At 42.9% G+C, this 27,080-nt stretch overlaps 1 protein-coding gene across 1 annotated transcript in view; it reads left to right on the top strand.

The window, feature by feature from the left end:
• The window catches only part of CDK7 (cyclin dependent kinase 7), a 268,354-nt gene extending 245,310 nt beyond the window's left edge, over positions 1 to 23,044 (top strand). Inside the window, exons 11-12 of the mRNA XM_029575717.1 lie at positions 11,565 to 11,712; positions 22,096 to 23,044. Of these exons, the coding sequence (XP_029431577.1) occupies positions 11,565 to 11,712; positions 22,096 to 22,124 (177 nt within the window). The 3' untranslated portion in view covers positions 22,125 to 23,044. The remainder of the gene's footprint in view (positions 1 to 11,564; positions 11,713 to 22,095) is intronic.
• The last annotated feature ends 4,036 nt before the right edge of the window (positions 23,045 to 27,080 follow it).

Raw genomic sequence — 27,080 nt, 5'->3', positions numbered from 1 at the left:
TTTCCTATTTTCTTCAGATGGATCCTTCTTCCAATTTTTGAATGGAGATCTTTTGGCTAAAATAGCCTCTTTCACCTCCCCTTTTAACCATGCCAGTAATCATTTTGCCTTCCTACCACCTTTCTTAATGCATGGAATATATCTGGACTGCGCTTTTAAGATTGTATTTTTAAACAATGTCCTTGCCTGTTGTACCCTTTTAACCTTTGCAGCTGCTACTATTTTCTTTGGATTTTTTATACATACACAAGAGCCTTTTCTATCTCCTGTAGAACATTCTCCATATTCCTACAGAATGTTAATTGTTTCTACCATAAATGAGAGATTTATATTTTTCTTCTAAAGTTATCCTTTTTTCTTCATTGATTCCTATGGAATGAATGTATCTAAGTGCCTTTGAAGTCAATGAAATTAGGTTATGTGATGTGACTTCATGTCTATAGTTAAAGTAGATATCTCGACTGGGGTAAGTCTGCACAAAAAAAAATTAAAATTCTGCACACATTTTAAAATTCTGTGTACAAAAACTTAAAATTTTGCTAAATTCTGTGTACTTTATTTTGGTCAAAATTACACAGTATACTTGATAGTCTAATTTAAAATGTAATACAGAAAAAAGTTATTACTTAAAGATGCAGAGTTTTAAATATTTTGACCAGAATTTCCCTAGAGGTGCATTGTAAGATGTCCCTTCCACCCTGTCTTCCTATTTCCCTGGCCAGTCTCATTTCACTTTGCTCTCTCAGGCCCCAGCTCCTCCACCTGCCACTATCTCTCCCCTCCCCCTCTAGGCTCAACCCCTTCCACTCTATCTCCACACCCAGAATTTAACCCCCCTCTCAGTACTGCCCCTCACACAGGCTCCCTTTGTCCCTCTCTCTTACACACACACAGGCTCTCTTTCTCTAGAGCACACACACACACCCTCATTCAGGCTCCCTCTCTAACACACACACATCCCCTCATACAGGCTCGTTCTCTTTCTGACACACATACATCCCTTCATACAGGCTCCCTCTCTCACTCGCACACACAGACACCTCACACAGGCTCCCTCTGTCTTGCACACACATCTTCATAGGCTCCCTTTCTCTCTCATGCATACACCCTCACACTGGCTACCTGTGTCTCTCTTTCTCACATACTGCTGCACACTGGCTTTTTCTCTCTTACCCCCCCTTTCACACATGTTCCGTCTCTCACACCCACCCCTTCACATAGGCTCTCTTTTTCTCTCTCTCTCACACACACACACGCACGCTCCCTCACTCCCTCCCTCACATACACCCAATCCCTTTTTCATACACACCAGTTCCCAATCTCTCTCACACACACTCCTTCCCAATCTCCTCACATAGGCTCCCTCTCTCTAACACACACACACACACACACACACACACACACACACACACCCTTACACGTGCTCTCTCTGACTCCCCCTAACACAGGTTCACAGTGTTACTTAGACACACTTACTCTTCTATGCAATGGCTCATTCTCACTGGGGCCCGTTTCATCTTCACTGTGAGTAGGATGGGCTCCGCCTTCAGCACACCGGAGCCTACACAATCTTCACTGCGAGCAGGATGGACCCTGCTCACAGCATGCCAGGCCTGATCCAAATTCTGCACAGAAAATGGAAATTCTGCGCAGAAGGGAGGGGAATTCTGCACAAATTCTGTGCTACACAGTAGCGCAGAATATCCCCAGGATTAATACTCAACGTGTTTCCTCCACCCAGTTCCAAAGGATGATGTCTCGAAAATAACTATAGATTTGAAAAGGAATAATGAGGGTTATGCATATTTTAGAGATGCTGATATATTGCACTGTTCAGAGCAGGGTCAAATCTTAAGATTACATAAAGGATTTAACCAGTTTTTTTTAGATACTCCAGGCCTCAGAATCATAGTTCTTTAAACTTTAGGATATGATTATTTTTATTCACTCCAGTTGCTAACTTTCTAACTGAAGGTGTCCTCAGTCCCAGATTTGGTTGAACTGAGCCCAAATGGCTTCCTATCCTCTTGAAGATACAGTATAGTGGTTAGAGCACTGACCTATAGTATTGAGTCTTATCTCCTTAGCATTGATCAAGTGGAAAATTAGAGCAAATTTATTGAGCTTTATTCTGTTTCTGTTCGACAGCCATTTTGTTCACTGTAGAATTCCAGTATTTTCATCCAGGCTTTAGTTATATGCATCACATTTTCCCAAGCATTGAGGGAGTACATCTCCTCTTCCTAGACTATAACAATACTCCATGGCAGGTGGAATCTGTAGCAGCAAGTTAACGAAAACCCTCAAAATGGGGCGACTTCATATGCAGTGAGAGTTCCTCATGATTTAGAACAGTTTGCTGCACCATTTTTGGAACCCCCAATTGATCTTGTCCAGGCACAATGTGAATATGCAAGGGTCTGCCACTTTTCACTGGTCCTGCCAACAGCACTCTCATCCACCCAGGGTTGCCAGCCGGCTCCAGATTTTCAGGACAGGTTGATGCGGTCTTGGTGTTACTCCCCTGCATGCAGGTTTTTACAGTCTTGATTTTCTGAGGGAATGCAATAGGTAAATCAGAATAAGTCCCAGCATGCGATGGGGTAAAACCAGGACCGGATCAACCTGTCCTGAAAATCCGGAGACAGTTGACAACTCTACAGCCACCTTGTCAAAGGACATATGGAAATGTTCATATGTAGATAGTACTACCAACAGCTTTCTCACAAATAGTATGTTTTCCCCTTATTCATTAAAGAGCAGGTTGGTTCAAAAGAAGATATTTTAAAGTTTGTTCTTTATAATTCTTACACAATTCATTTAGTCAGCTTGGCACAATCATTTCCAAAAGCTGATCAAGGGATTACATTCTGTGAAAAAGCACTTCAGAGACCTGCAAGTATTGCTAAACTGCCAATGAAGTGCATACATTAGAGGAAAGAGAAAATACATTATGAATGCTGGTGGATTTATTCTCTTGGGAATGTCAGTGAAAGCTAATATATTCATTAAAGACCTATGCTAAAGAGGTCTTGGAATAAAGTTAAATGAAAGAGGGTCCATATTCAGTAGGATGTTTAGAAGACAAATTATCCAGCTAAAGTTAGCCAGATAACGTATCCTGGATATTCAGTGGGATAAATGTCTCCTGAATATCACCAATTAAGTTATTTAACTAACCAGAGCTGGATAACTTTAAACATAACCAGATATTCTTTTGAATATCGCCAGTTATGTATAAAGTTATTCAGCTATAATTAGCCAGATAACTTTACACTTAACTGGCGATATTCAAAGAACGTAGCAGGTTAAGGTAGGTTCCATAAAAAAAACCAAACCAGAGGTTGCAAGTTGGCAGGCCCAAATCTATCCCCATCCAAACTTCAAAGGCCCTGCAGGGCCAAACTTATTGTTTCCTCCTCAGACAGGTCCAATTTTAGGTTTTAAAAAGTATCAGGGCCGTGAGACCAATGGCATCTACTCCGCCCTCTCCCACCCCTGTTCCATGTATTTTAAATGTGAGGATCACATGTTAGCTGCCCCTGGCCACCCCAAACATTTCCCCTACAACATCCCTGTTACCTTTATTAGTCAGATAAGAGTATCACTATGCCACATAACCCATTTAGATGGATAACTTGTGAATATCTACTTTGAAGTTTCTATAATCATAGCTCAGCAGCACAGGAATAATGTTCAGAGCAGTTTGTTATAGCAAGGAACTCTTACACAGTTTTCTTTGTGCATACCAGTGTAAACCAAATATATAACTGTCTGTCGGGTAATGGTTGGAGAGCTGTTTTATTTTCTCTTACTTTTCAAAGGATGGGAGAGGGGCTTATGCACTTGCCCCTGTATGTGTGTGTTTTGGTCCCTCCTCCCTCACCCTTAACACCTTTTCAGGGAATGCTAGGGCCAAGAGGAGTTGTACACAGGTATTGAGGCAAGCTTGGAAGTTTCTAGGTAAGATGTTAAAACCAAATGCTGCTATATCGCCGTTTATCCCAGTCTGTGGCAATTTAGAATTTCCCCCAGGCTCTTATTGTACTTTTAGCTAGTGGAAAAACCAAGGCCTCACATCTGTTTCACAGCTGCTAACAGAGCAGGTAAAGCTGGTTTGTTCTTTTCAAGAATTAAAATAGAAATGTGATTTATATAATTTTTTTTGCCTATTTACAAATATGACATTTCTTAGCATTCAGACAGGTTAATAATCCACACCAGTGGGATATGCGCCTTTACCAGTAGATGGAGCAAAGCTGACGTCACGGTATATATACCCCCCCCCCCCCCCTGCACTGACATCAGCTCGCCAGTATTCTCCATCTCCAGCAAATAGTGGACGTGCATCTCCCTACTGGGGATTGCTTTTAAAAAAAAAAAAAAAGGAAAATAATAAAAGGAGAAAAGGAAATTAATTTGCCCTGCTCTCATGTGGTAATATCGTATGGTCTCTCTTTCAGCAGAGTTTTCCTGAGGTGATATTTATTTTATTTATTTATACGATTTTTGTATACCGTTGCACAGGATTTCCATCGCCATGGTTCACACAACATACATAGTATAAAATGATTACAAAATATTAAAGTTGATTTCACAAAAACATTAAAATACTACAATTAAATAAGACAATTATAAAATCTTAAAACTACTTGTAAAATTCAAAACTAATATATTCTGCTAAAATTATGGACAATCAAACTCCTTTATGTACCTTCACTCTCAAACGCCTTGTGAAACAACCATGTTTTTAACTCCTTTCTGAACAACTTTAACTCCTGCTGAAGTCTTAGATCTGTTGGCAATTGATTCCAAAGTCTGGGACCTGCAATTGACAAGGAATGATCCCTTACCTCGCGTAAATGGGCTGATCTTATATCAGGTGGTATTAACAATGCTTTATTTGTGGATCTTAATGCGCTTTGCGGGACATGCAATCTAATGGTTGAATTTGACCATTCAGTCATTTCTCCATATAAAGCCTTGTGAATAATACACAGTGTCTTTTATATTGTATTCGTTGCTGAATAGGCAGCCAATGCAACTCCTTTAAAACTGGGGTGATATGGTCCCTTTTCCGTGTATTTGTTAAAATACATGCTGTGGTATTCTGCAAGACCTGAAGAGGATGTAACATTGAATTAGGCAAACCCAGCAAAGTTGAATTGCAATAATCAATCCCTGAAAACAGCGGATCCCTCCCTCAGTCGAGTGCCTCGGTTTGATAGCTGGTTTTTCGGCATGGACTTAGCTGCCAAGAGGGAATCAACTGAGAGGTTAGTGAGTGCAAGAAGCCGAGCGTGGCGGTGAAGGAATTAGCCTCTCCCCCCCGCAGCCGGAAACCGACTCTATACTCGGCTGGGAAGGGCCGAGCTCAGGTAAAAAGTGAAAATATAAATAAATAAAAGGAGTGAGGGTTTCCATTCCCCTTCTGGTCTCTGAGCCTCTGTGTGCTGATCCGATGTTCATTCCCGCCTCCGAGGGAGCTTGGGGAATTTTGGCAGCTTTGCAGGTTGAGTAGTCTTTTGGCTAGGCCTCGCTCTCAGGCTTTGCTTAGACGCCATGTGGTAGGCCTCTGTGACATTTGTGTGCTTTTCTGCGCACAAGTCTGCCATAAAACAGTGTCTGACTGTTTGCACTTGGGCGCTTAGGTGGGCGGTCCAACTAGGTGGGCACCTAGCTGGACCGCATATTGGGCCCCTATATTTTGGGCATCCGTAGTGTGCATATATTGGACAAACCTTGTTTTTGGGCACCCTATCTACACTTGCTTGTGCGGTTGTGCAGCTGGGTGCGCAATTGTCAGATGCTTTGGGAAGCATGCTACTAACGAATGTTTACCCTTGTGTTGTTTGCCATAATAAGGCATTTCAGCTTGGCATCCTCCCTAACTTGTGTCAGAGCTGCTTGGAGGTTCAGGGAGAGTTATATTTGGCTGCTTTTACTGAGTCTGCCCTTCCCAGCATGATGCGAGAATGGGACCAGAGGGGGACCTGTCAGAAGTTTTGCTTTGTTTTGGGGCTCCCCTAACTGTTTCATCAGCGGGGGAATTGACTGATGCCCCCTGGTTTTGGTGTGGACCGTGGTGGTGTTTGTACAATTTTCTATGTGCAAGTCTACCGCAAAATAGCTTGGCTGATTGAGCAACCTTTTGGCAAGGCCCTGCTCGCAGGCTTTGCTCAATCACTGCATGGTAGGCCTAAGAGGTCAAGATTGCAAACTGTGGATCCCTGCACACCTGATGCCATGGGTAAGTGTCAGATTACGTCTACACCTGCTGTGGGCCACGCTGATAGGGACCCTTATGGCACGGATGATGAAGGTGACCTTTATTCCCTGGAGGATGGGAAATTCCTCCGGGTTTGGAGCTGTATAGAACAATGTTGCGTTTCTTTCAAAGAGATGAGTTTCCGGCTCTGATCTTCCAGACATGTTCAAAGAGATGAGTTTCCGGCTCTGATCTTCCAGACATGTTGATTCCATGTCTGCGCCAAAAAAGAATCCCATTTAGATTTTTTTGTGTAGATCATTATGCATGATCTTCAAGAATTGATTGATCTTGAATGGGGAGCCCCAGAAGCTAATTTCAAAGGGGAACAAGCCTGGATCCAGCAGAGAGAGAGAGCAGTTGCACTTTCTGAAAATCGATGTGTGCTGGTGTGTGCTGTCACCAGGTGGATGACTATCCCTGTGGAAGGGGGAGCAGCTTGAAGGAGAAGCAGGATAGGAGAATTGAGGCTATCCTTAAGCAGGCCTTGAGACAGTGGATGCTCGCTGATAATGGCAGTACAGTAGGGGGGAATTTATTAAGTCTCTGGATTATCAGAGGCATGTCTGCATATTCCCATCCGGCTGGAGCATCAACAGTTTTCTGTTTTTCGCTGTTTTGGGGCGACATTATCAGTTTTTGAGCAATACCTTTGGTTTGGCTACCGCACCCAGAATCTTCTCTAAGGTCATGATGGTGGTAGTGGCAGTGTTGAGAGAGGATGGCATTCTGGTCCACCTGTACTTAGACAGTTGGCTAATTTGGGCAAAGAGCCATGAAAGAGAGTCTTCAGACCTCGCACAAGGTGATCACCTTGCTTCAGAAACCAGGTTGGGTGGTGAACTTGGCCAAGAGCAATCTGCAGCCATCTCCGTCACTGGAGTATCTGTGTTCGTTTTCGATACAAAGCAAGACAGGGTGTTCCTGCCAGAAGTCCGCATTCAGACACTGATGGCACAGTTGTGACTGACCGAAACAATACGCCCGGTGGTGTGGTCTTTTCAACAGGTGTGCAGGTTGCAGGCAGCCACCTTAGAGGTGATTCCATGGGCAAGGACTCGTATCTGTTCTCTTCAGCGTACATTGCTTGCACGTTGGAATCCACAGTCTCAAGATTACTCATTATAGCTTCAGTTACCAGTGGAGATCAGCATCCAACTGAGTGGTGGTTGCAAGCAGATCATCTAACAATCGGCGATCCCCTTTGAAGACTGCACTGGCTACTACTCATGACGGATATGAGCCTCCAGGATTGAGGGACTCACAGGTAAGGATGCTGGTTCTTGAAGCTCCTGACCATGCCACCATCTCTTTTTTTTTTTTTTTTTTTTTTGGCGCTGTGGGGGACAGACATGGACGTCATCTCCTAAGTATGCAATCTTTGGAGGGGGAGAGTGCAGAAATCCTCACTGTTAATACCCAGATACCAAGTCCCAAGTGTCTCACCCGGCATTAAGGTCTCCAGAAAGGTTGTTTTGCTCATACCACAAATTTGGTGTGTTATCAGAGAGGGGAGTGAGAAGAGAAGAAAACGCATATGAAAGGGGAAGGAAGTAGAGAGGCAGCAAGAATGCATGGGGGAGGCAGGGAGAGCGTGCACCATAAACACCACATCCCGCCATCCCTCCACCCTTCACTCTCCACTCTCCCTGCTCCTTACTTCCCTAAGTGGGCAAATATTGAAGAAGGGGGGAAGCAACATTGGCAACTTTGGAGAAAGCTAGATATATCAGTAAGAAAATAAGGGAGTAACTAGTTAATAATTAGACCGAAAAATCACTAGTTAACGTAACCAATATTGACACAAAACTAAATCCCAATGGTTGAAGTTATATTGTGGGAATTAAAATGTTCTTTTTATTATCACTGGTCTATTATCTTCCTTTTCTTAACAACTTGTTCAAACTGCCGACGTTGTCAACGTTTCGTAACCTGCATCAGGGCGGGCTTTTTTTGCAGTGGACTTGCCGTCTCAATAGGTGTTTCTAAAAGAAAAAAACATAGTGGTTGTGTAGGCGAAGAAACACGCTTGGGCTCAACAGTACACAACTAGTTCATAAGAAATTGAACAAGTTGTTAAGATAAGTGTATTTATGTCGGGATAGTAACTCTCCATGCAGGAGTAAAGGAAAATTGAAAGCAATTTTGCTCACTTTGCAAATGCTTAGTCGGGTGGCACAGCTCAAAACTATTACAGTTTGAAGCTCAAGTCCAACATTTTGAAGTTGCTTATTGTTTAATATATAGCCTCAACACAAGTTCCAGCACTTTAATGGAAAATTGAGAGACTGTATTTACAAAAAAGAAAAAAAGAAAAGGAAGATAATAGACCAGTGATTGTACCGACTGGTCAATTAGTTTCTGTTAAATATCAGATTCTATGCCAGTGCTGAGGTCTTATCTTTCTATATAAAAAGATTTTTTCCATAAATATTATCACAAACTATTAAAATGAGACAGTAGTTTTAATCACATGATAATAAAAAGAACATTTTAATTCCCACAATATAACTTCAACCATTGGGATTTAGTTTTGTGTCAATATTGGTTACGTTAACTAGTGATTTTTCGGAAAGCTAGATATATTACTACTGCTGCTCTATCTGCCACAACCCCTGGGATCCCTGACCCTCTCTCCCCTCTTCCCCAGCATTTGAAATCACTGAAAGAGCCAATTATGGTCCTTTCCTCCACCCCACGCCTCCAAATCCTCCTCAGCAAACTTCTTGTGAAAGGGCTCTCCCCTATTCCCCCCCGGCTCAGTAAAATCTGAGGAGGATCTCCCTGGTCCTCGCAGTGATTTAAAATGGCCTATGTGGCCCTTTTCTTGAAAAGTTTGGGGTCTCCTGGCTTCCTTAATCAGAGGTAAGGCCAATTTTTGGCATGGTAGTTAAATAATGTGCTCTGATTTCCAGCACTGCTTTTATTATTCTGGCCTCATAATGCAGTCAATCAACAACTTTGAAAGGAAACTATTTGCCTATGTGCAGTAGACAGCAAACTGCAAAGCAGTTGTTAGACATTTCAGTATCCATCCAATATTTTTTTATTCCTACCAGGGATTCATTTGTGATGAAATGATCTGAAACGATGCTTTTTTTTTTTTTTTTTTTTAAATGATGATCGAGTTTTTTATTACAGCGTTCATGTTTAATTGAAAAGTGATATTTTGTAAAAATATAGGAAAGGTATATTTTTTATTATCATCCAACAGTGGTTCTCAACCTTTTCCCCATCGTGCCACACCTGACAGACCACACTCACATCTGTGATGCACTGCTCATTGCAATTCACTCTACTTCCTCTTCCGGGCCACAGGGATTGGGAAGAAGAGAGCATGCCCGGTGCCACTGACTCCAGCTCTCCTGCCGCGTTCCACCCGGGCTTTACTTTAGTGATAGCCTACATCTAACTAAGAGCAAAGATACTCTTTGCATTTTTGAAAGGTGTAGCCCATCTTTATTCTTCCTTGAATATCAGAATATCAATAGCTAAGAAACAACTTCCTGTGTTATAAGAAAACCCAATTTCCCAACTGTAAATGCACACCTTTCCCTTGCATTAACTATTCAATAGTCAATCCCTGCTATACTTTGATGGCCTCACATCTCGCAACAATTTCAACACAGAAAAGCAAGGGTGGAGGCAGTGAAGCATCACTAGGGTCCTTCGTTTTCAGTTTAAACTGATTTTCACACACAAATTCATGGATTTTTCCAAAGGTAACATTCATCTTAACCCAATTTTCATCCTAATTTTAGGCTGATTAATGATCCGCTCCAGAATTGCAGATGCAGTGTCTCAAGGCCTCCAGCAACTGCTGGAAGCCAGTGAGGGGCAAAGCACCAGCAACATTTCACGTCCTGCCCCCCCACCAGTGACGGCGCTCACCCACCAGTGCCACTGATTTAGCATTTCAAGTCCCGCCTCCTCCTCCTCCCCCCAGGCAGCCAAGGTTTCCCGCTGCTTGGTACTGCCAATGCAGCAATGAAGCAGGCCCTGTCCAGCAGAAACACCTCCCGGCAGGCTCCCTGGGTCTGCACAAAAGCAGAAGTGCAGTTCTGCAGAGCGCGGGAGCCGCCGAGGGAGAGGAGAAGCCTGGAGCCACCACAAGTAAAAAGGAAAGCTGTTGTAATGGGGGTGTGCAGGAGGAGAAAGGGACGTGCCAGGCAGGGGATGGAGATAGGGGATGCTGGTGAGTGTGTGAGTGGGGGAATCTGCTTAATATTGTTTTACTGAACTGGCTTTTTACCCCCAGAATAGACTCCGATATTTACCATAAAAAACAAGTCATATTTTTCCACTGATTTTCACTTGTTTTTATTCTTGTCATAATAAACCCTGATAAATTCTAGGGGAAAAAAAAAAAAAAGGTAAATGAAGGCCCTTGCCTTGTAGGACGCTCTACACACACAAATCCCATCAATCATGTATTAATACAGGGGTTCCTGCTTTCAGAGATATAGGAGCCTTCATTTTCAGTTTGTATTTTATTTTTCCGTAGAATTTGTCGGCATTTATTACAGCAAGAACAAATATAATATTTACCTGGGAAAATGACAAGCCATTTTAGTCATTGATTTCTCCCATTTATTGTAATAAACATTGATACATTTCTGGGTAAAATAAAATAACTGAAAATGAAGATTCCTACATGGATAGGCAGGACCTTATATATTTCTATACCATGCCTGTTGCCCCTATTGATAGTAGGTAGTGCTTCTAATCTACTTTTAGTGCTCCAGTATGTAATCAAGCAAGGCAAGTACAAACAAGTGGACACTTCTGAACCTACCAAGTCGCTCGAGGACAATTTGTAATCTTTCTGAAGTCCAGTGGACTGACCATGCTCTTGCTGGCAGATGTATTCACAGAGTGGCCAGAATCATTTGTGCAAGGTACAGCATTAGCCCTGTGGTGGTAGACGCTCATTACTATGTATGATTATCTTTCTGAAGGGACTGCAAACAAATTTAGCATGTGCCTTAAAAAAAAAACCCCAAAAAAACCTTTAAAAAATAAAAATTCTTGCTAAACGTCTGGTATCTTTCCTCTTCTATTTTAAGAAACAAGAACAAGCTACAACTGTAGAGAATATCCTATTAAACTGTTCATCTTTGTGTAGTTCTTGAATATTTCCAATACAAGTAAAATTACTGGAAACTGCAACAACCATTTTATACAAATTTTGTGGAAGAATGGCAAACTGCATGAACACAAGATTAATGATGGACATCATATCACTTGAAATTAGTTTATGAATGTGTACAAAGTGATCTCCCTGTTTCTTTTTTAGGCATTGAAAAAGAAATATTTTAGTAACAGACCAGGCCCAACTCCGGGAAGTCAGTTGCCAAGGCCAAACTGTTCAGTGGAAGCCATAAAAGAGCAACAAAATGTTGCTTTAGGTATAAAAAGGAAGCGAGCAGAAGGCACTGAACAAGGTAATATACTTTAAAATTCAATGTTTGTCAGATCTTATCTGATTTATAAGATTTTTTTTTAATAGCTACGAACATACCTGGGACCTCTCCAGATTTGTCTGGGGGACTCTGGAATTCTCTGGGCCAACGCCAAAAAACTCCAGATCCTGCTGCAGAAACGAACAGGCCCCAGAAGAAGAAATCAGCATGGCCATTTGGGCAGGAAAGGGGAGGAACATCGGGCTCCCCCCTCCCCCCCACCCACAGCAGTGCAAAAAAGGACCTGTGTGGTAAAAAGAGGAATATTATTCCCACCTGGCGGAAGAGGAAATAGGGCAGCATTGGAAGGAGGAAAAAAATCACTGGGGCTATGGAGAAGAATGGAGCCCAGCAGGGGAGGGGGAAGTTTCTATCAGTGGGTTTGGAGGTGAGAGGCTGCTATTGTTGAAGGGTTTGGAGGGGAAGGAAAGGAGGAGGCTGCTATCGGTGTGCATGGGAGGGAGAATGGTTTGTGTGTGTGTAGAAAAGGTAGATAAGTGAGCGTGCGTTTGGGAGAATGAGAGAAGTAAGAATAAGTGAGCATTGTGTGACTGAGGATGTGCATGAGTTGAGAGAGTGTGTGGGGGGAGGGGAGGTGAAGAATGAACATGTATTTGTGTGTGAAAGTGTGCGTGTGTTAATATCTGTGTGTGAGAGTCTGCACATACGGTCCTCGCCCCCTCCCTGCTAATCTACGATAATCTCAGGGTGACTGGAAAGCAAAAATTCCCAGCTATGGCTATGTACAGTGATTTAAACATATTCAGGATTTTATATTTTAGATACATTGTTCTTTAATATGGATTACACATTCTGTTGTCAAAGCTATAGTGTCTCAGTAGTACATTTTATTTTATTTATTTATCTTTTTTAACAACCATGTTAAAATTTAACTTCTGATGTAGTCAGCTCATGATATGCATAGCACACAGTAGTTAAAACGTGCAATAACAGGTAGATTTTATTTTATTTATTTATTTACAATCACTTATATACCGCAAAATCATAGTACATCAATGCAGTTTACAAACTTAAAATTCAGGCATAAAATCTAAAACAATAAAACAAAATAAAAAGACAAACATTTAAAAATGCCGTTCTGAGATCAAGTGTTCAATCGTGCCCAAGAGTCACATCTATTCGCTGCCTCTGCCTAAGATGCTATTGTCCCAAAATGTCTCTGGAATAGCCAGGTCTTTAAGTTTTGCTTGAACTTAGGAGTTGATGGTTCACCTCTCAGTGATTCTGGGATATTATTCCATAGAACAGGAGCACTTATGGAGAAAGTTCGATCTCTGACCTCGCCTATATGTGCTGTTTTTATTGATGGAATTTCCAGCAACCCTTTGTTCTGTGATCGTAATGTTCGGAGGGGATATACATTCTCCAGGCTGCACCTAGCCATGGGGTGTTTGCCTGATTAATTAATTTAAGAATGAACATAAGAATTTTATACTCAGTTCTTAAAGATATAGGCAGCCAATGTAATTTCATAAGGACCGGAGTAATATGATCATATCTTGTGTTTCTAGATAGTAAACGGGCTGCTGAAGTTTGTAAGAGCTGCTATTGGGGAGTTGTTGAATCAGGAAGGCCAAGCAAACGGGAATTGCAATAATCTAAATATTGCGGGCAAGAACCTGTGGATTATAGTTTTTGAGCATTGTTCATTTTGATACTTTTCCTTTTTTTTTAGTTTACATAAATAGTTGTGGTCCCTTTGTGGTACTGGATTCCTTTTGCTATTAGTGGGACTCTTAAGTTCAGTACATATTTTTGATTTAATAATCTAAATGTACCAGAACCAAAGATTGCACAATGAGCCTAAAGTCTGGGGGTTCTAACAGGGGTTTCAACCTCTTCAACATATGGATTTAAAAAAATCTGGTTCAAATCACTTTTTTAATATGAGCAGACATTGAGAGCCTAGAGTCTAGCAATGCTCAGAGATCTCTTTACTACTAAACATAGATATGATGGCAGAAAAAGACCAATCGGCCCATCTAGTCTGCCCAGCAAGCTTCCACACTTGTTTTCCCATACTTATCTGTTTCATCAACCACCAAGTTCAGGGCCCTTGTTGGTAACTGTTTGATTCAAATTTCCTGCCATCCCCTGTCATTGATGCAGAGAGTAATGTTGGAGTTGCATCAAAGGTGAGCATAAGGCTTAATGGTTAAGGATAGAAACCGCCACATCAAGCAAGTTACCCAGATGTTTGTTTACCCAGACTGCACAGATCAATGCCTTGTTGGATGTTGTCTGAATGTAAATCCTGTTCTCACAGGACAAGCAGGATGGTAGTCCTCACAAATGGGTGACATCGAGGATGGAGCCCTGTACGGAAAACTTTTCTGTCAAAGTTTCAACAAGCTTTGACTGACACTAGCACACTGGGTGCACTGAGCATGCCCAGCCTGCAATTATCCCTGTGAGCCACAGGTGTCTCCCTCAGTCTTCTTTTTTCCGCTCTGCAGTCAGCATAGCGGTTGGAGCTCTGTGAGGATTTTTTAACTAATTACCTCATGGAAACACTTAACTTTTCACTTCAAAAAACACTTTTCCCTGCACAGGTCTCCCTCCGCGTACGTTTTTACGACGCTCGGTGAGTACTAATTCTTATTTTTCGGTCGGTTTCTGTCACTATCTTAAGGCTGTTAACTGACTGAAGCCTTCCCTTCCCCCATTTTTCAGTTAGCTTTAAACAGCTTGCGAGTATCTCTGTGACACTCAGCTTGCTTATGCTAGTGGGGTAGGGATTTTTTCCTTAACTTTAGGACCTCTGTAGCTTCAAGTCCTTCGTTCCCTGGTACCCTCACGCAGTCGATACCCTATCGCTACACCGAGACCCTCCTAAACCACCCTGGGCTTTTATATGTCATCAGCGCCCCTCCCCCCACGGTGCCCTGATGCCTTTATCCATGTTTTTTGCTTTTCAGTGCTACCAGGCTTTTTCCTCCTACGCACTGTTTTTTTCCTTGGGCTTCCTCGGTGCCGTCCCTACCCGGATGCATGCCATTGACGCACACGCTGTTAGTCACTGCCATGCATACTCGGGTCGCCGCCACCGCTGCCCGAGACACTTTTTAACGATCCCAGGGTCACTTCATCGATGCCACCCCCCCTTTTGGGGATGCCATCGATGCCCCATCCTCCCCACCGATGTCCAGCCCTTTTCCATCGGTGGGCATCGGTGCCACATCGATTCGTCGGTGGGCATCGATGCCGGATGGTCCCCATCGGTGGACATCGGTGCCGGATGGTCCCCATCGATGGACATCGGTGCCGGATGGCTTGTCCGTCAATGGCATTGGTGCCGGATGGCCGTCCGTCGATGGCATCGGTGCCAGGTCCTTTTGCATCGATGGACACCGATGCCCAGGTGTTTCATCCATGGGCATCTATGTTAGAATGCATCCATCGAGGGCAGTCGATGCCAGGCTGCTCCCATCGGTGAAATTCGATGCCCAGGTGGGTCCCATCGGTGGGTATCCATGCCGGCTCGATTCCGTGGATGGGCGTTGATGCCAATGCCAGCCTTATGGCTGGCATCGATGCCCATGCCGATTCCAGGACTGGCGTTGATGCCGGGATGGAATTCATCGACTGGGAGATCCATGCCATCGATTCCATACGTGTCCATATCGATGCCACCGACACACGTGTCTGGGGCACCGATGCCATGTACACTTGGAAATCTGAGTCTGTCCAAATCGATACCGTCAACGTCTGTGGCCCTATAGTTGATGCCCGTGGCCATGCCACAAACGGCATAAATGCCCGCCTCCATGCATCGATGCCCTCGACACCTCCGTTTTCCTTCGGTGTCCTTGACGCCCTATTGATTCGACTTCGACTCAGTCGATGCCAGTATCTTTTTCAATAACGGCAATGTTTTTCGATTATTCGATTCCACATCGTTTCAAAGATACCTATGCCACTGCTGTCAGTGCCCGTCACTGTCATCATTCTCCTGGCCAGTCATCGACGATTTTTCATACCCATTTTGATGATATCCTCGAAGCCCCTTAGGTTGCCTTCAATATCGTCAATACCGACATAGCACCGCCACATAATACCCTCGCCTCCTCACATTGCTCCACGCTTTGGGTTCTTTTTTAAGCCCCGTATTAGCTTAAGACACTCCATTGTGTCAGGAGCAGAGCAGGCGTGCTGACAGTTCGTCATCGATCGCCTTCCAGGACGACGAGGGCTTCCATATCGGCGCTGGGGAAAGACCGGGCCGAGCACCGTGGCACCCATCATCGCCGACATCGTGATCGTCCGCCGCTGACGCCATCCAGCACATCGGTGCCATCCTTCTCCAGGCTGGACAACGCTCGGGCAGAGCGACATCACCACTGCCATCAGCACTGTTCCTACAGTTTTGGCAGTCCTTGGTGATCCAGAACTTCCGGATCCAGGTCCGACAGCTTCTGCATTGGCGTCACGACACATCGAGCCGCTGTGACGAGGGAAGGGAACATGAGTTCCGTTAGGGCTCCTCTGTTCCTGGCGTGCCCCACCGTCAAGTGGTGTGGGACTATGGCCATCTGTTACACTTAGCAGTCTAAACGCCACTCACGCCTGGCCTGTCTCCTCTGTACCTGTGCCACCATACCGGGTTTCAGAGCGAGATGGACGTTTACGTCCCCGGCCTTACCCTCGAGGACTCCGGAGACCGTCGGAGTCAACAATCTTCACCGGCTCGTCTTGCAGCGATCCACGTCGGATGGTAAGTACCCGCTTCGGCGGCATTCCCATAGAGTTGTGTTCTCCCATTCGGACCGTGGTTCGAAAAGTTCTGGGTCATGTGCCTTTTAGAACTGTATTAGTGTCACATATCGCTATGTTAGCTATGTTAGCCACAATATCAGGAGAACCCCTCTATCTTCTTGGGATTGCAGCAGGGCTTCTTCTCTTGTCAGTAACAAGTCCCTGTGCCGACCAATGCTCTGACTCTTGGTTCCCTCCCAACCAAGGTCCAGCTGCATTGGCTGATCTGCTAAACATGAGATTCAGCAACCATTGCCCCATGTACAAGTCCACCTTGAGGCCTGGCCACAGGTCTCAGTGTCTCCTTGTACAGCATACAGAAATGCGGGTACCACTTACCGCTCACACACCTGCAGGAGCCTACATGATATCCTCCATTGGGACACCTCCTGGTCTCCCATCTGGTCAGATATCAGAGCGGCCACCCCACCTTGTACCAAAGTCCCGGTACACTCCCCCAGGCGCTACGAAGTGCAGAGGGGAGAAGGGAGGGGGGTTGGGGAGTTTTAATTGCACTATTCTTTCTTTTAACAGAAAATAGTTACTCTCCGCACATCCTGGACCTAAGAAAATCCAACTTTCTTTAGACGTCACAGGTACAATGGTATCTTTGGTTACCATCACTCCATACTGCAGTAAGTACATTATTTTAATGTTTCTATGTGCTTTATGGTGAGTCAACATTACAACCCCAAGCTCTGCCGCTGGCACCAGCTTTGGTAAGTGAACTGTCTCTTGCATCACTGTTGGTGAATGCTGTTTTCTCTGCGGAGTGTAACATCATTCACTTTCCTTGCATAGACTACTGCTAACCACTTTCAGTACATGCAAGGAGCTCTCACTTTTTTCAGGACTCACTATACATTTACTAACTGGGATTACTGTCACTGCCATAAATCCCTTCTGTAACACTTCTGGACACCACAGTCTTAAGACCCTCTTGTCCAGCATGCGCACAGACATTCTGATACATTGTTATATGTCCCTGCGCATATTTTCCATAACCTCAGCCTTTCAACTTTTCATGGTTGGGCTATGGGGTTTCTTCCCACTATGCATTTTTCTCATAATTCAAAACTGCTATGGGTTATATTCAGTGACATTCTATACTCAATGGACCTAAGTGGTTTCATTGCTTTCGTCCCTGATTCTTATCCCAGTTCGAACTAGGACCTAGTCTCCTTCGACTCATGCTCGCAATTCCTTAGGGTTATAAAGTTTCTCCTGAAAGCTGTCAACCCATTATGCATCTATTGCACTCCAGCATAGTTTCTCATAAACTTCCTGGACGTTGCACCCATGAGTTATGCCCTTATGCCTTCCAATACTGCTTTTGCAACAATTCTTTGTGCATACAGACAGACAGCATAGGGACAATGTGCTTTCCAACTCATAAGCACGCATTACCTCTTAGCTGCTCTGCTAGACAGCTGCGCAGCTCTACCCTTGGCCCTTGTTCACTTCATGCGTCCTTGGGCCACATATCTAAGAGATTTAATGAACGCTCTATCAGACCTTCTCCACGTAGGTTCTATCCTCTCGAATGGTCTCAATTACATGTGTACAGGGCAAATCTTTTAACGCTGAGTTTAACTAAACTTTCCTCGGCGTCTGCATCATTCCATACGATGCACAGGTTCTGCTCCCTGCACATGTTTCCTATGCGTTCCCTTAGATGCCTTTTCTTCCATCAAAGGCCTCTTCAATATATCTCTTCTGCTGCCTCTCGTAGCCAGCATTCTTCTAATGTTGAACTGGGATGGGGTTCAGTATTCTTTTCCCCACTCCCTGACTGAGATCAGTATGCTTTCCCATACTTCTCAATCCATCATATCAGTAACCTTTTATTCTCTCACCAGTCAGTCCCAAATCATAGACTTACTGATGTTCTTAGGTTCTGGTAGCGTCACAAAACCTTCTAAACATAAATCTTGCCGTTTAATATGGCAGGCTTTACCTCCTGATGCTAAAAAAAAAAAAAAAAAAAAAAAAAAAAGAGGTATTACCCCTTTTACTTTTCCACCATTTTTTCTTACTCCCTCGGATTCTGTTCTCCAGACATCCTCCACATAGATACACCTTTCTCTTAGGAGGTGTATCGTTTTGGGAGTTGGGTTCCCGTTTTCGGTAATCCTCTGAGTCGGCTTACCATGGATTATCCACTGATCAAGCCGCCTCTATTTCTCTAATCACGGAATGAACATATATATTCTCCTTATAAGTCTCATACATTCTACGTTTGAGCCTTTCCATTCCTCTCTTCCACAGTTTGGCAAGGGAACTTCTTTCCCTCTTAATGTCATTCCTGCCAGCAGGGTCCGTGAGTTATGCACTCTTTCCATACTCACCTGACTCTGTTCCTCTGCCACTGAGTAGTTCTACGCATTCAACTTTCTATCCTTTTCAGGTAGATGTTGTATCTCCTTTCCTCAGGAAATACTCTATTAATTTTTCCTAACCTCTCTCTCTCGCCCTAGGGAGAGACTGGGTTTTCCACATTCCTGGACAGTAATGCTGCGCTTACATTCTATCTACATTGCACTGCATTCCATGTGAATTCCACTTGACTCTTTCCTTCATGCAAGGGTCAAGCTGCTACTTCCAGTGGCCACACAGACCTAATCCTTCTGATTAAGTGGTCTATATTTCCTTTCCTACCAACAAGCAGACATTTCACTACAACACTGTGGGTATCCACATACTGTTGTGTCCGTCTTAGCCTTAACAGCTTCCCTTTGGTTACTGCTGCTTGTACTTTTTTATCAGGTTGCAGCCTGGAGTCCTCTCCATACCTTCGCAGCCTATTATTGCTTACATTTGACTAGCCGGCATGCTCCATGTTTGGCCAGTCCGCCTACTCTTACTTTTTTCAATTCACTACCCAACATCCTTCCATGAACCCATTATGGTGTTGCGGATGCCCTCCGTTCCCATTTCCACCTCAGTCGTTACGCCTTTGCGCATCTGCGGTGTATCTGGTGCATTCCCGGGCATCCTCAGCTCGGTACTCACCCATTTGTGAGGACTACCATCCTGCTTGTCCTGTGAGAAAGCAAATGTTGCTTACCTGATGTAACAGGTGTTCTCACAGGACAGCAGGATGTTAGTCCTCACGAAACCCGCCCGCCACCCCGCGGAGTTGGGTCTGTATACTTTTATTTTAGTTTCGCTTGCGCTTTTTAGCTATAAGACGAGACTGAGGAAGACACCTGTGGCTCACAGGGATAATTGCAGGCTGGGCATGCTCAGTGCACCCAGTGTGCTAGTGTCAGTCAAAGCTTGTTGAAACTTTGACAGAAAAGTTTTCCGTACAGGGCTCCATCCTCGATGTCACCCATTTGTGAGGACTAACATCCTGCTGTCCTGTGAGAACACCTGTTACATCAGGTAAGCAACATTTGCTTTTTCCACATTTCCCCCTGCTGTTGAAGCAGAGAGCAACGCTGTATATACATTCAAAGTGATGTATCAGGCTTACTTGGTTTAGGGTAGTAATCGCTGTAATAAGCAAGCTACCCCCACGCTTGTTTACCCAGATTGTGAAGTTCTGTCCTTGTTGGTTATTGTCTGAATGCAAATCCTCTTTTCCACATTTCCCTCTGCCGTTGAAGCAGAGAGCAACGCTGTATTTGCATTCAAAGTGATGTATCAGGCTTAATTGCAACCTTAATTGTATGACCTTTTAAAAGAAACTCAAGCTTTGCAGGGACATCTCTAGTTTTAGACAGAAACAATATCTCTAATTTGGAAAGATTCAAAGCCAAACTGTTATAAGACATCCAGCACTGAATTGCTTCCAAATAGATTTTCAAATAATCCATTGCAGAGGCAATTGTACCCTTTATGGGAATCAAAAATTGAATATCGCCTGCATAAATGAAAACAGAAAGTCCCTGGCCTGACAAAAGTTTACACAATTTTAAAGCATTGCTTGCGCAAAAACAGTTCTATTTACATGTATGTGGGCCGCACGCGAGCAGCGGTGACAGGAAAAATCTCCACCGCGCCAATTGTGCTGTGGAGCATCTATAATACAAAAGCGCAGGTCTTCAAACTTGTAGCCGAACTCCAAACATTGTGAAACAATTGGGGCTGTCAAGAAACACTTCTTAAGACTACGATGTTCAATCATAAATTGTCACACGGGCATCTGATGATGGAAAAGGCCCCACTAGTTTAGCAGGTGGTTGAATGGTGAAGCAGTATCTGATAGCCGCTCGAAGTAATAATGAGTGAATAAGTATGCATCAAGGCAGGGCACACAGAACAATGACACAGGGAGCATGACCTGGAGAAACCCGGCTGTGAACAGCAGTGTCATGCACAAAGTCAGAATGTACCAACCTGTCTCACAGGTCGGGTCTCCAGATAAAGACAACCCATGAAAAATCTTTATAAGCAGGATGTAATTGCAACAAATGCCAGTATCAAAGAATCACACAACAGACTTTGCCAATCCCAGGAGAATAGGATAGTACACAAGTAAGCTGTTCCATGATAGGTTATTGTTGCCCAACTCCAAACCTATGTCTATGGGAGAAGTGAGCTCGCAAATAAGCCTTCTTTACACAAGCATGTGGATATCCACGTGCCAAAAACCGGTCAAAAAGAACACAAGCTTGAAATTTGAAATCATTTAAAGTGGAACAAATCTGACATAAATGGAAAAATTGACCAACACATAAATTACGTTTCAAAGCAGGAGGATGTGCACTATGAAAATATAAATAGCTGTTGGTGTCAGTAGGTTTTGTATATGACGTAGCCATAAATCCTGTAGATGTTTTTGTAGTCAATGTTTTGTAATCACTATTAATATACTGTTCTTTGCTTTTTATATGGTATATGTGCTTGTTGGATAGGACACAGGAATTTTATGAGAAACATCAGAGATGACCAGACACACGACTTGGGTTGCATAAATCAGTGGCACTATCTTAAAATAACCTTTCCTGTTTGCAGTGTGCGTGCATTGTGGAGCTGGTGCGCTCCTTCTAAGTGAGCTTTGCTTAGTCATTTAGCCCAATGGAAGTCATTTTCAAACTGGCCACACAAGTTCCATGTCTGCAGGTACCTTTAACCTGTAGACGGCACCAATTTTCAAAGGGAAAGTTCACTTTTACTTTCAAAATGATTCCAGGAAACCTGCCTGCACACATTTGCACCTGATGATTTGTGCCGTGTAGATTTCTGGGGGGAAATTTCATGTACACTTTTGAAAACAGAAAGGATGGGCATAGTTCCAAACCCCGTCCCCGAGCATGCTACTGGGAATGCTTCTTGTCCTTGTAAGTACTTTTATGCACATAAGGCTACCCACATGTCGGGAGAGCAAGGCTCAGAAAGCCCTCTTCTGTAGGTGAAGCACCGTTTTACCTGCGGAAATGGCTTTCAGAATTACCCTCCTAGTGACCATAAAACCTCTCAGAAATATGACCGTGGGATGTCTTAGTGGTTCAGAAGGGCTTTTTCACTTGCCTTTAATGGCAATAGATGGTTAAATATCTGCTTGAGAAAAGGCAAGGAACGTGTACTCTTTCAATGTTTCACTGGTTATTACATTGCATACAATTTTGTTTTATTTTTCAGGTGGACTAGCAAAAAAACTGATTTTTTGACTGTGGATGGAAATCATTATGGACCAGGAAATGCTGTTGATAATTTGATTAGGAAACTAAAAAAAAGATCAAGATAAAAAAAAAAAATACTGTGGATAATAACTGTACAGCTTGAATGAAAATGTGAATATGTAATATATTCTATAATATACTCATAATATGCAAACTTTCAAGGGTAAAAGCATAACCTTATTTGTCTTTTTTAATTAAACTTTCTTTTTTCCTTTTTAATAAAATAACCCCTTTTAAAAAATCTCCAGATTGAATTGTCATTTCAGAGAAGAATTCAGTAAGGACCCAAACCAGATGCAAATGCTCAGCAGCTCAGTGTCTTTTACTGGATACCCAATTGGATTGGTTAATGCAGACATTCTGAATCTGCTCCTTGAAGCCTCCTAAAATAGATTTGGTTTCCAGAATAACCAAATTACACAAATTCATCTGCTGCTTGGATATCCAGTGTTGTAAGGGGAAAAAGAGCCATGCCCGGTCCTGAAGCAGGTCTGCTAGGGTGGTGGGATGGAGCTCTGCCCCTGAACCACAGGGTGAGTCTATTTACTTTCAGTTAAGTAAACTGAGAAGGTTTGCATAGCTGCTTTCAGCCCAGACCTGCAATCCCACCCTAAGGACTAGGATTGGTCTTCAGGATTTCATAAGAGATCACTGGGTTTATCCCAGTGTTCCCAGTGGCTAGAGGGCTGTAAACTGTGCTGTGCATTTTAGATGAGGAAGATCCACGAACCTGTGCCTTCTGAACCTGAGTATCTGTTTGACGGTGACCCTGTATAGCTGTATAAAGGAATAAACTGACTTGACTGGACAGACTGAGTACTGTCAATCTGCTGTTATACGCTTATATTTAAGTTAATGAAGTTGAAGAGAACTTATCTTTGTTGTAAATAAACCCTTACTGTACTGAATGAGAAGATATCTGTGTTTCATATCTTGGTCTAGCAACCTGACAAGTTCATGCAAAAATGTTATACACATTCATTTTGGATATACTGAAAATCAGACCGATTTGGGGGGGGGGGGGGGGTGTCTCAAAACCATGTTGAGAATGACTGACTGATTTAGTGCGTATGTTCAAGCATTTGTGGTTCCCATGTTGTATCTCTAGAGATGTTTTGAAATATGTGTATTTTTCCCCTTTGTGTGTGTACTGTTGAGAAGCAAGCATGAATTAGAGGTATGTATTTAGTAGCTGTTTGATAACTGAGTTATACCACCACTACATTGTCACTTCAGAGCATTCACAGACATTTTGCTTCATAGTCTGTTTCTGGCCACTGAATCTTAACTGTCAAGCACTCACCAGCTCCTCAAGTTTTCTTGGAGCAGAAGAACAAACTTTCTCATTCTGTCTGCTCCCTCAAGTGTGTCTACTTTGTTGCAGATCTTTGTGTCATCTGCAGAAAGCAAATTGCTAACTCCTCCACAATATCACTCACAAAGATATTGTTAACCTCCCCCCCTTCCATATCTGAATAGGAAAAGGAGGCACATCTGGTATTGTAGGGCTGTCATGTACTCCATGGGGGTACCTGGGATTTTACTGAATCATTTGATAAGTGATTAATGGACAAAAAGCAGAGTTCATGCTTATTACAGTCAAAGCAAAAATCCAAACAGTGACATAAACAGTTAATCATCAAGTATAGATTTCTACCTGCTCTAAACCCATATTAGGATACTCCACTTTTGGTACCTGATTCAACCTGATGATCTCTCCTTCTCTTCTGTGCACACAGGGTAGATTCCATGTACCAGGATTTAAATCCTGTTGCTCACTGCTGGGATTTCTCTTCTAGTTCATACTGGTGGAATTTGCTGCTGCCACTCTCCTGGGTGCAAACTGACACCCTGGATCTTGTCTTACTCCTGAATGTCCATCCACTGCACTTGGACAAAACTGGTGAACAATTTCCACTGGACCTAGGAGTGGATAGAATATCCCTATCTCCTGGAATCTATACCAGATTCCAGGTTAGAGCCCCTCACAGTTGCTCGAAGTCCCCTAGCCTTTGTACTTTTTGAAAGAGTAAACAACCTTTAAGCTAAAGATTTCAAAGTATTTTCCACAAGGACTCTGAGATCCGCTTCCTCATTAAGATCTGCTGGCTCCTTTGTAGTGACCCAGATTGACCACTCTCTGAGACAGGTAGCTGGACTCAATGAACCATTGGCCTGAGTGAGTGTGCCACCGCTTATGTTCTTATGTAAACTGGCACAACTGCACCGCAGCCTCTCCAACCCAATGTAGAAAAGGTTTGATAAATCTAAAAGGAGCACATCTGTATCTTTATCTTTATTAGCATTTCTATACTGCTCTCTGCCGAAGCTCAGAGTAGTTTACATTTTATGTTTACATAATTATGAAAATCATAAAAACTAAAATAAAAAGTGAGATCTATAAAACCTCAAGTATTCTGATATTCAAGAAATAGAAACATCATCAAAAAGCAGGCTCAAATGTCTTTAACATTTTCTTAAAAATCTTCATACAGGAAATGAGGTGCATACAACCTATGCAATATTTTATATGCAATAAATCTGTAATTGCTGTTTCTAGCATGCCTAATCATAACAAACTGTTAGGACCTTCTTCTTACTGGTCTTATCCAGTTCAATTTTAAATTCTCTTTTGTTAATATTTCAATATTATCTTTTTCATCCCAATAACAAATCACAGCCAGATACCTTAGGCAGTAATCCAAGTTTTTCCAAGTAATTATCCAAAACCAAGGTATCTCCTAACTAAATATCCTGTTGATCTCTTACTTTGCAAGAAACTCCTCAGTTGTAAATACGTCCAGTATCCTTGTCTTGGCAGACTATATACTCCTGCAAACTTAAAAAGGATTTTGACACTCCATCTTGCAATATTTGTTTTGGGTATCTAATACCCCATCTATCCCTTACTTTGCCTTAAAATGGATTCCCTGCTATGATGATTTCTTGATATCTTCGTACCATAGCTTCTATTGACCTCTTTAGGAAAACTCCCAAGCATTTAAATACCCTATTCTCAATCTGGCCTCAGCCATAGGACCATACTCACTTTCTAACTATGCTTCCGCTGTAGTCTATTTAAACCATAAAGGACTTCAAAGCTCATTTTTGATATTTACCAGGTATGGGCTATGCTCTCTCTGCAGATTTGCCCTAGCACATTGGAATAGTCAGGATTCCTAATAATAGGTTGTATGATTGTAGTGACAGGGCTCCCCTACTTCTTGGTAAGTGAAGGGCTCACCTCTTACTCCTCAGTCTTTTCCCTTGCCATAAAAATTGTATATACATTTTGTCCTCATAAAATATTTATCTGAAATATTATAAAGGAATTGTGAGAAGCTATAGTTTAGTTGAGCCTGTGAGATCATCCTAATAGCATTTATTTTTCCAACAATGATCATGAAAAATGTCTTATTTCGTGAGCTAAGATGTTTGATTGATTTTCAGTGATTTGTGGTTGCTCCTTAAATGAAATCTCCTCCAACACAGGCATGTAATGCTGAAAACATAGTCCCTGCCAAGAAACTTGAAAACAGCTTGGGCAGGTACCAAAAACAATTTGTGAAGCATATCAATGCCTTCCACATTTTCGTTTGAAGTTTGGGCTCACAGTACATATAATTTTGCACATTTTTGGTGCATAATGTGTACTTTTACCCACCTACAGGGTTGGCAGTTTTCAAATAGTCCTTTTATTGTGTCAGTAGCCAAGGGCGTGGGTAAATGGCTTTTGAAAGTAGTCCTCATGACAATAGCTGGGATCTCTCAGGATTTCACCCTGAGACTCAGGGACTTTGCATCAGTTGCAGGGTCTCAGGGGAAACACTAGAAATCTCAGGGCCTTTCTGTATACAGCTCAGCCACTCCCCTTCCTCAGTAAGCTTACAGAGAACAGGAGAAGTGTGGTGAGTCTGGACCAGACACTGCAAGCAGCATGTGAGGAGAAACTGGAGAGAGGCTGCAACACACACCAACCAGTCTGCAGCTGTGATTCTAGGACTTAAGACTCACGCAACTAAGGGTAGAGTGAGGATACATAAGTCATGGAGCTGTAACTTAGGGGGTGGGAGCAAAGAGGGTGCTGGGAGAGAGGAAGAGGAAGTATGCTGGTGGGTAGAAGAAAGAGAGAAACAGTGGGGGTGGAAGAGACAAAGCTGATACATATTATTTATTCCATTTCTACCCCCCTCCCCCTGCCATCTGCTAATCAACAGCAATTTCAGGGTGACCACAACTCAAAAGTTCCCAGGTATGGTTATGATGTAGTCTGGATTTTACAAAATGGGAGTGGAAGGGAACATCTATCTAATTTGCATTGCTTTATACCATAATTTCTAACAAAATCCAATCAGAATGGGCCCAAGAGTTTTTCTCCAGACAGAATAGGGGGAAAGCCCTTTCTTAATAAAGCTTGATGTAGTTCAATGTGATGTCCCTTTTGAGGGAACAAAGGGACAAATTCAGCTGCTATCTGTTTCCAGCTCTTTTCATACTGTTAGCGGTTTTACAGATAACAAACGTTCTGCCTGTACATAATTGGTCAAATCTGATGCAGCTGGGCCTCCTTAATCTTTAGGGGCCGGAGGAGGACTGAAGACCAAAGCCTCCTATGGTAAGCGATTTAAGCGCATGTGATCCCCTTGGTCATTTTCTGGAAGGAGGTAATGTCAGTGTGAACTAAAGAATTCAATAAGCTTGCCTATGTGGGGTTGCCTGTGAAAGACATTAGTAAATTGATTCTCAAGTAGGTTATGATCCTTTGTTCTCAGCTATCTGTCAGGTAGCCAGCAGAAGAAATGAGAAAAAAGACTGTTTTAAATTTCAAAATATACTTTGTTTACAAAAAGTAGAAATAGTGGCATTGGGAAATGTAAAAGTAGGATTTGGACCATTCAGCCGCCTCCTCAGTCGATGATGGATGGTTTTGTGCTATGTGGGCCT

This window comes from Rhinatrema bivittatum, chromosome 1 (genome assembly GCF_901001135.1).
Source record: "Rhinatrema bivittatum chromosome 1, aRhiBiv1.1, whole genome shotgun sequence".
Classification (NCBI taxonomy): domain Eukaryota; kingdom Metazoa; phylum Chordata; class Amphibia; order Gymnophiona; family Rhinatrematidae; genus Rhinatrema; species Rhinatrema bivittatum.
Note: the sequence above shows the minus strand (reverse complement) of the source record. Positions and strands in the feature narration are given on the sequence as shown.